Genomic DNA, 10683 nt, shown 5'->3' on the forward strand with positions numbered 1-10683 from the left:
AATATGGTCTATACTACTCCCTCCGCCCGGAATTACTTATCGCTCAAACACGGCTATATTTAGCACTGGAATACATTTAGATACACCTATTTTATTGTTGACAACTAATTCCAGACGGAGGGATGAATTCGTAGGTTTCAACTATGATCTAGATTTATAAATTTGTTGAGGCATTTTATGGCTGGGGCTATTTTCCGGGCGTTAACCGGGATGCATGTCAGGGTGGACACGGTTCGGGCCGGTCCGGTCCCGGTCCGAGCCGTCGTTTGGACCGGCCACCGGCGGTCCGGGCCGGACCGGACCGAGCAGTGCAGCTGTCCTGATTTCAGGGACCGGACCGGCAGGCGCGAAGCTCGGTGCGGACCGGCGGTCCTCACGGTCCTGGTGACATCCAGTCGCTACCATGTGGGTCCAGCGTGACAGAGGGGTGGTCGGAGAAGAAGCAGGGTGGCCGGAGCCGGCGAAGACGCTCTTGATGCACGGCGTGCGAGGGAGAGGCAAGGAAGAGAGAGGGAGCGGCTCGGCTACGCGGGGGAGACGAGGAGCAGCCGCGCAAGGGCACGGCGGCGCGAGGCAGAGGGGGCCGGTGCCGGGGAGAGGGAGGCGAGGGAGAGGGGGCAGCATAGGGGAAAGAAGAAGCTGCCCGACGGCGCAGCCGCGCGGGGGAGAGGGAGGCGAGGGAGAGAGGAAGCTGGCTCGCTAGGTCACGCACGCACGAGGCACGACTATATGTGTTGGGCTCGCCTGATTAGCTGTATATTGGGCTGGGCCTTCGGTCCTTCGAGCCGGACCGAGCTTTCAGCGGACCGGACCGACCGAATTTCGGTCCTGTTTGCGTGAACCGGACCGGCCATATTATTGAGCGAGCCAGGACCGCATGGTCCGGGCCAGAACGAGCTGCGAGCCGGGCCGAAAGCCCGCTCGTCACGTCCACCCTGAGATGCATGTATGAGCTGACAACCTACCTGTTGTTGTTTCTCCGTCTGTCAATCATGTGAATCAAGAGTAGAAGACTGATGATGAGAGGCAATGAAGTAGAAACTGATATTTCGGTTTTAGTTCTCGTATTATTACTCCAAAACATTCATGTTCTATACAACCAAATTTTATTAAAACATATTGTAAAACATTCCGTCAATGACGTGACTGTATCTAGTAAAAAATAGTAATCACCACCTTCGGCAACCAGACGTCCATGTCAAGAGATGTAATGGTTTACATACACTGTCAGTAGCGAAGGAACCAGCATGCAGCATTGGTGCATCCGTCACCGGAATAACGAATACTACACGTGCATTGGAGTGTCCTCCTGCGGCTTGTTTTTTTTGAGCAAACCTCCTACGGCTCGTTTGTTAATTCCTTTCTTTGATCTGAAATCTTGGAGCTTTATATGTTCTTCCGGCGTTGTACTTGAACATGCATGTTCTCTCCTTAAAGACTCTCGTCTGCCAATGCACCTGTGCCAATTCCAAAGCCTGGCGTGACAATAGACAAGCTAGAAACAGACTCTGGCCAGCCAGCCAGCCAGCCATCCATGGCTCCTTGCCGCCTCCTGCTCCTAGCCGTGGCCGCCTCGCTCGGCGCAGTTAGTGTTGCTGCCTCTGTTGACTACTACACACCGTTCGTTCCGGCTTCCGTCTGCTCAACCGAGCGCAACTACACTGACGGCAGCCCGTACGAGGTCCAGCTCGACAACCTTCTCCACAACCTCCGCGACGGTGCAATTGCGAATGGCGGCTTCTTCCAGACCGTCGAGGGCAAGGGGACCAGCAACCAGGTATTCGGCCAGGCCATGTGCTACGCCGACTGCGACTGGTCAATGTGCGAGCTCTGCCTGCAGGTGGCGCCGTCCTACGTGATGATCAAAGGATGTCCGTACAACCACAGGGGCGCCATCATGTACGACTGCTGCTATCAACGCTACTCGGACGAGGAATTCTTCGGCCACGCCGACTTCTTCGGATTTGGGATGAACGTAAACAGCGAGAACTACGGAGACGGCGCGGTCCCCATGAACCAGACGAGGTTGAAGCTGGTGACTGCGCTCATGGCGGAGGCCGCAGGGTCGCCGCGGCGGGTCGCCAACGGGAGCCAGACGTACATGGACTCGAGAGGTAACTCCCAGGTGATGTACGGCCTGGTGCAGTGCGCCCGAGGCTTTTCGCCGAGCGAGTGCACCAACTTTCTTAACACCACACTGGCCAGCATGGACGGAAACACCCCCATTGCTCAATACAGGAGGTACGGCTGCTACATCACCCACAAGCGCGATCCCATCGATGTCGCCACGCCTCGTCAGCAATCTGCAGCTGACTTGTCTCCGCGCCGCCTGAACCGACGGCTCATCGTGGCGGTGTGCGCCGCTTCGGGTTCCGTCTTCCTGTTGATCTGCATCAGCATCTCGGTACGGCTCCTTTTGCGCCGCCTAGAGAGAAGAACTCACTCTCCCAGGGTAGCGTCTAACAAAGACGACGCGGCCATGGAAGACAAGTTCAGGCAAGGGACTGGACCCAGGCGATTCCGCTACGGCGAGCTGGCAGCTGCCACGGACAACTTCTCGGAGGCCAAGAAGCTCGGGGAAGGTGGGTTTGGCCCAGTGTACAGAGGGTTCTTGAAGGGCATGAGAATCGAGGTGGCTATCAAGAGAGTGTCAAAGAGCTCTAAGCAGGGGAGGAAGGAGTACGCCTCTGAGGTGAGTGTTATAACTTATAAGCCGGCTTCGGCACCGCAACCTCGTGCAGATCATTGGCTGGTGCCACACCGGCGGCGAGCTCCTACTGGTGTATGAGCTGATGCCCAACGGCAGCCTCGATCTTCACCTTTACAGTGCGGACAATGTACTATGGTGGCCAGCCAGGTCAGGTTCCGGATAGTATAATTCTTGCTTATCCAGTTTGTTCGGATTCCCATGCATGAATATGATTGCTTCATAGTAGTATTACTGAATGGTTATTATGGTTCAGGCATAGGATCGTGCTGGGGATCGGCTCTGCACTTCTCTACCTGCATCAAGACTGGGAGCAGTGCGTCCTGCACAGGGACATCAAGACGAGCAATGTGATGCTGGACGCGTCATTCAACGCCAAGCTCGGTGACTTTGGGCTCGCCAGGCTCGTCGACCACGACAGAGGATCGCACACGACGGAGCTCGCCGGCACGCTGGGGTACATGGACCCCGAGTGCACCGTCACCGGAAGAGCCAGCACCGAGTCGGACGTCTACAGCTTCGGTGTCGTCTTGCTCGAGATCGCGTGCGGACGGAGGCCTACCACGGCTCGACCCAATGGCGCGCTTATCCACCTGGCACAACGGGTGTCAGAGCTGCATGTGCAAGGGAGGATCCTCGACGCAGCCGACCCACGGCTGGATGGCAACTTCAATCTCCAAGAGATGGAGCGCGTGCTGGTCGTCGGCCTCTGGTGCGCGTGCCACGACCAGAGCCTAAGGCCGTCCATAAGGCAGGCTATCAACGTGCTACGGCTGGAGGCGCCCCTCCCCGAGAGGATGCCGCCGGTTGGCCAAGCGGCCGGCCCTCTTCTCATGCCGGACTCCGATAGTACGGGTCACAGCTCCAGCTCCACTCAGCAGCTAATATGATGGATGTTACTGTGTGCTCGGTTGCATTTGCAATCACACGCTCGCTTCAGTTTGGATGCGTTGTACAAAAGAAAGGAGCATCTGTCCTTTTTTTGCAGTACAAACACCTTTGAGTCATCGTTCCCCGAGCACCCTCAGGAACACAAACAAGCTTGAACGTGCTTTCCTTTGGTCCGGATCAGACAATACAATGGGGTCAAGTGCAAGGTCAATTGGGATTTGGTTTGTCCTCCTTTTGAGCGGGGAGGACTCGGCGTGCTCAACACTACTAAATTCGCAAGAGCGCTCTGCCTAAAATGGCTTTGGTTTGATGGACGGAACGCTCAAAATTATGGGTTAGTTTGGGCAACCCATGTGACAAACAAGATCATAATCTCTTCTATGCTTCGACAACTATCACCATTGAAAATGGTGCGAAGACCCCATTTTGGGATGCGCCATGGATAGATAACCGGAAGCCCAAGGACATTGCTCCCCTCTGGACATCGAGGAAAAATTGGATGATAAAGGAGGCTCTTTTTGATGAGGCTTGGGTGTCCAAGGTCAAGCTGTCAGCGAACTTCACCTTCGAGCACATCCGCCAATATGTGACCCTCTGGACAACCATCCATGGCTTTCAGCTTGACGCTCATGCCGAGATGAGATTGTGTGGAAGCACACAAACGATGGGCATTACTCCGCAGCTTCCGCTTACACGGCCCAATTCATGGTCACCTTCTACACCCCATGGAGCATGCGGTGTGGAAATCCCCCCCCCCCCTCGAAAGTCAAATTCTTCGCTTGGTCGGACACTCAAGATAGGCTATAGGTTGGCCAAGCGAGGCTGGCCGAATTGGGGGCTTTGCCCTCTGTGCAAGCGAGAGCAGGAATCCGGTGCGCATCTTTTCTTCAAGTGTCGCTTCACTAAGCGGATTTGGAGCTTGGTTTCATTTAGTGAGCATCGGCACCGACAATTGGCATCTTGAGAGGTCCGTCAAGGACTGGTGGGTCAAGCAGTCAGACTCCTCCAACCCCGATAGGAAGGCAATGGCTTCCATCACCATGCTTGCGTGTTGGGACTATTTTGAACGAAAGTAATACACGAATTTTCTGCAACACGGATTTTCTGCAACAAGAGTGTGCCGCTGCCGATTTTGCTATGCGCCTTAAAAGATGAAGCTCTGCTGTGGGTGACTGCGGGCGCAAAGAAATTAGGTGTCATCTTATCAAGAGAGTAATCACATTGTGTGTTGGGTCTTGTAATTTTCAAGAGTTATCTCTGGCTTATAGCATCTAAATAACGGAACCCACATATCCTCCTCAAACGTCTGGGCGGCCTACCCAGTCACTACCCAGATAGAAAAAACCGCCCAATCGGACCTGTCATACTTAGCCCAAATGCCCATGCTGACCGGCACCCCCATACCAAACCCATATGTGGGGCGGATATAGGCACGCCCTGACGCTCCCCCATATTGGACCCGACAGGCTGGGGCCATCCCTAATCGACTTCAGATTGACGAAGTCCACCAAATCGACTGCACCCCTCCTGTGTTTGTCCTCAATTTCCCGTGTCTGCACTGCCTCGCTCCTCCGCCCTTGCTTCAGCATCGCATCGCTGCTCCTGTCTGCCATCGTATATGTCGCCGCCAAGCACCTTCTCCGCAATCGTCGGCATGTATGATGCCTTGGCGGAATTCATGGGGCTCCAGACCGTAGCTACCAGTTGCAAGACAGAGAACGTTACCCGAAGGGACCACCGCCGAAAGCAGTGAGCATGAAGCTACAGGGAAGGTAGTAGTGGAGAGAGCTGGTGTGGAGATGGTCGCTGAAGAGATGGACCTGGGCGCGTCAGGTCTGGCGACTCAATCAATTTGTCTGTCATGTCCGCGGGAAGGAAGAATTCGTCAGCAGAGCCTGGCTCTATTTTGGCCTTCCAGTAATCGGGCATCTCTGATAGCTTTCTGAAAGACACTTACGGTGTATTACACCGGGGGTGGCCTCTCCAAGGGGAGCCCGACAGCAGGCCTACCACGGGGCCCAGAAGGCCCACCAAGGAGCTAGCGACAGGAAGTACGAGCCCAAAGAATCGTATAGATTTCTGGAGACCATCTTGCCCCCAGGTCAGGATGATGGCGTCCAAGGTTGGATCTTGTAAAAACTCTAGCCCCCACCGTGTATATAAGGTGGAGGCTATGGAGCTCTCAATACCATTTACTCTTGTAGCAGTAGCAAAACACATCTCCCCATTGTAATCCCTCGTAGAAGATATCCCACCATGAATACAAACACAAAGCAGGACATAGGGTGTTACTCCTCACCAAAGGCCCAAACCTGGGTAAATTGTGCGGGCGGTCTCTGCTCTGGTACTTTTCGTTGTGTTCGCCACCCTACTGCGGGTACTGACAAGTTTCCGCTCCTTCAGTTGGCACGCTAGGCACGGGCTACGCTGGCCGGAGAGCAAATCCATATTGGAGAATTATACATGGCCGGTGACTTCTTGTCGAGCCAGACCTTCGCCCCCTCCCTCCATCAACTACATCGGATTTGGGAACATCGAGTTCCTGTTATTCGACGAGCACGACGACATGATGACCATCCATGTCTGTCCATCTCCAGTGATGAAAAAAGTAGTGTCGATCTGGACCGATCTTGGGGTGGTTGGACCTTCATCAACCCGCTAGCCCACGCGAACAGGAAGAAGCTTTCTCTTCTATTGAACCCTTAAATGGCAAAAGTAGCAACTCTGGAAACAGCCGAGGGCCTCTTCCTTCTACCCTCCCGATGTCGCATGGAGGAGACATCGTGACTGGTTGCATCAACCCCCTATGTCCCCAACATGTTTGATGAAATGACCATAAGGTAAAAAAAACTTTCTTCGACTTTTTCATTGTTTGTCATGTGATTCTACATTACACAATTATGATGCGATGTGCATGTATGTTCTTCAAATTTCTTTTATGTAGTGTGGATGATCAGTCTTTTTTGGAGTTCACAAATGTTGCCTCTCAAGAATATGAAACACAAGATGAGCCCCTTCTTGACATGGATAATGAGAGTTTTCTTCATGCAACTCCAAAGGAAGACGTGGAAACTATGCTACCAAAGAGCATAAATTGTTGTGTGAAGCATGGAAGAAAATGAATCTTGATCCGGTCATCGGTGTAGAGGAAGCAATGTCAACATATTGGCACTGTATCATGAGTACTTCAATGCACACAACACTAGTGCCATCCATTGAAAGCAAGCTTCGATCCAACATCGATGGTCAACTACATCATCAGATTGTCAGAAGTTGGCGGCTAGCTTGGCACACGTTCAACGTATGGACCAAAGTGGTACAAATGTCCAAGATAATGCGATTGCTTGTTCAAATTAAACAATCATTTCTTCATCTCTTGTATTCCTAACTTCTGCTCTCACTTGTGGTATGTAGGTGAAGATGCTCAAGAATTGTAGAAGGGGCAAGGAAAAAGGCACAAAGAAGATAGGCTAACCATTCACTTTGCACATTTGTTATTTCTAGCTTGAAAATGAAGAGAAGTGGAAGAACTATGAGTAAAACAAAGTTCCTTACAAGATGGAAAAATCGATTGGAGATGCAACACAAGTTGGTCATGATGATGCATCAAGTGCCAAGGATGGAAAAAAGAAGCCCCACTCGCAACTCGGTTGCTCCTAAGAAGAGGCATTAGCACGAGATCTACGTGCAACTGATGAGAAAAATTGGGACCAATAACATTGAAAAATAATATTTGTGAAAGAGAACAAGCAACCACATATGGCGTAGGATGACTATCAATCAAATACTAGCTACATCAAATTGGTGACTGACTACTCAGTAGTGGTATTGAGGATAAAGAAAAAAGATCATGTAATATCTTACTAAAATTTTAAGAGCTCATGGCAAAGAGTAGCAGTACTTGGTGTCAAAACAATTAAATACTAGTGAGTTGTATGTGCTTTGCACGTGAGGTATTAGTGCACTACAATAAGCCACAATATTTATATATGCATAATGAAAAATGCAGAGTTGTTCCTGATGATAGTTGAATTAATTTTAAGAAAGTAATTTCTACCCACATAGTGCACTGTACATAATATATTAAATGTATGGACCTTAAGAACAAAAATTCATGAGCATGCATAGTTGGTCTAGGACGCCCCATAAAAATAGCTAGTGTTGTGATATTTGGTAGAAACTATATATCTGAATGCTACATAGATTTCAAGAAGTGGTTGATAACAAGTCTTTCACCTTGGAAAAAAATTCACAAGGTAATCGCATAAATGACAACACTTGTATGCAAGAGAAGAAAAACTATTGGAGCAAGAGCATGCATGAAGAGTCTAGGATAAAGGAGTGCCCGAAGATAGTAGAAGGGGCAACTACACTGCATAATTGGTTTGATGCCAAAAATGGGCAATGCCAATGTTTGGCATTGTGCCAAATGTTGGCTACTACTTGGTTGGTACCGCGTTGTCTTGCCTATCTCACACAAACTTGCCAATAGTTGGCAAAGATTAGTAATATTTGGCAAGGCTAGCAAACCAATCATGCATAATGTGTTTACATCATATTTTCTATTCATTCATTGGAAACTTCTAGATATATACTAGTACACATGTCACAATCTAATGAACGAATAGGAAATCGAACGGTCATCAATGTTGGGATTTGCCACCTCTCTGCCATCGGATCTAGTCGTTCATCCAACGATCCTTATTCAAAGTTATTCCTACACTATTTAGGAGTGTAGATATCTGATGTCACACGAAGAATAAAAAAGTGGTGTTGCATTACTTAGATATTATAATCATGGTGGGATAAGACAAAAACATTTTTATAGGTTTTCTTGAGCCGTTTGAGGGCATTTTTTTAATCAAGCTCTCTCCAAACAAATTCCTTCACAAAGTGATCGAAGATTATTTTTTTTGCCTTCACAAAGTGATCGAAGATTGGGGGGCAGTGCCCCCCCCCCCCCTCAGGTGTCAACACAGGTGTATTGTTAGTGCAGTTTGATACCACTGCTGTGTATTTTCGAGACGACATCCTACACTTGTGAGCAACCCAGCAAATATAAGTTGTCGTGCCGGAAATACAACAAGGTCGTGTCGTGGTCAGCACCTACGAGGTCAAGTTGAAGCCACCTTTTCTGTTTCACCTTTCGGTCTTTGGGCGCGCGTGGGAGTATCCCATGCTTGCCGACGATCTTCGACCCTTCACCGGCTTTGTGGAGCATGCTGTGCTGGCTGGACCTCGAGTCCTTGTAGCCCCTTGCAGCGGTCGTGTCGAATAGCACCGCCACGCTCGCAGGGACGGGGACAGGCGCAGAGGAGGGACCGAGTGGACGACACAGGTGCTCGTGAGGAACACCTCCAGGGTAGAAAGAACGCCGACGGTCGGCCCGTGCTACATGAGCTCCCTAATGTCCGTCCTGCAAGCACACAACAACGACACGCGCAAGCACAAAGTAGAGCAAGGTGAACATCCATCCAACGAATTATTGCCACTTTGCTTAAAAACATTCATACAACAACTCAGGGGAAATTAAAGCTGGTGAAAGCTGGTCTTACCTCCTGCGTCGGCCGCTCCAGGCATGGAGATGGACGGAGCTCCTGAACGGGACCTCCTATCTGCCGCATTCTGCGGCAGACTGGAGGGGCTTCGCAGAGGGGGGTGCCTCGTTTGGGCCGGCCCATGAAGGAACAGCTACTGACGAAAAAAAAACGCAAAAAAGGCGGCTGGAGATTCAAACTCTAGACCTCCCGATTAGTACCCGCGTATGCTACCATTGGACCACTGAGTGATCTTCACCAATATCAAGCAGCAAACATTATAAGAACATAATCCACGACAGATCAAAACTTTTTTAGAAGTTCGAACGCAGTTTATTATTTTTTTTCCAGGAAAAGCGAAGTTCGTTTTCAAAACCTGTATCTTTTTTTGAACGCGGACAATTCCAAAAATAGCGAATAATTATTTTAAAATGTTGAACATTTTTTGACCTGTGAACAAATTTTTGAAAAACAGCAAAGTTTTTTTGTAATGTTGAATTTTTTTAAAGAACATTTCATAAAATTTTAAACCGAAAATAGAAAAAGTGAACATTTTTTGAAACTTGGAACAAAATTTGAAGAAAGCAAACATATTTTTTGGATCTGTGAACAATTTTTGAGAAAGGGAACATTTTTTGTAACTCTGAACAAAATTTGGCAATGCGAATATTATTTCGAATTTTGAACATTTTTTGAAAATGCGAACAAGATTGGAAACTATAACATTTTTTTAAACTTGGAACAATATTTGAAGAAAGCAAACATATTTTTGGATCTGTGAACAATTTTTGAGAAAGGGAACATTTTTTGTAACTCTGAACAAAATTTGGCAATGCGAATATTATTTCGAATTGTGAACATTTTTTAAAAATGCAAACAAGATTTGAAACTCAAACATTTTTTGAATTAATTTAAAAAAGATTACAAATGTGAACAAAATTTTTGAAAATCTGAACAAACAAACAAAAAAATCATGAACATTTTTCGAAAATTGTGAACAAAATTTTGTAAATGTGAACAGTACTTCAGAAATATGAACATTTTTTTGACAAAAAGAACATATTTGAAAATTCTGAACCATATTTGAACTTTTCGAAAAGCTTACAAAGAAAAAGTAAAATAAAAATTAAAAAGAAAAACAAAGAAAACTAGGAAAAAGAAAGAACAGAATAGGACTGAAGAAAAAACAGTAGAAGAAACAAATGGTTTTTTCATCGCTTGTAGTTTCTTTAACATTGCTATTCTTACAGATTAAGGAGCCAGTCGCGGTGGCTAGCGCGGTGTGTAGATCGAAGGTTCGTTCCCTAGCACTATTGCTTTTTGCGGTTCATCTCGCGAGGTGAAACCACTCAATTTGGGCCGGCCCAGGGTGAGCTGCGCCCTATGCGAAGCGGAGACAATTTGCCGTAGTAAGCGGCAAATAGGGGATTCCCTCCTGAACTGCACACTCGCCTAGCTTGGCCTTGACTTGGGCCCTATTTGTTTGGGCTTTTCCTTCTTCTTTTGCAGTTTTTTTTACTTTGACCAAAAAACCGTAAAAACTCTTAA

The 10683-nt window shown here is 48.4% G+C and overlaps 1 protein-coding gene across 1 annotated transcript; it reads left to right on the forward strand.

The window, feature by feature from the left end:
* The first annotated feature begins 1534 nt into the window (after nt 1-1534).
* LOC119337104 (L-type lectin-domain containing receptor kinase IX.1-like) lies at nt 1535-3597 on the forward strand. The gene is given in 3 exon segments (XM_037609215.1): nt 1535-2701; nt 2703-2857; nt 2964-3597. Coding segments are annotated over 3 exon segments (1956 nt in total).
* The last annotated feature ends 7086 nt before the right edge of the window (nt 3598-10683 follow it).

This window comes from Triticum dicoccoides, chromosome 7B (genome assembly GCF_002162155.2).
Source record: "Triticum dicoccoides isolate Atlit2015 ecotype Zavitan chromosome 7B, WEW_v2.0, whole genome shotgun sequence".
In the NCBI taxonomy this organism is placed as follows: Eukaryota; Viridiplantae; Streptophyta; class Magnoliopsida; order Poales; family Poaceae; genus Triticum; species Triticum dicoccoides.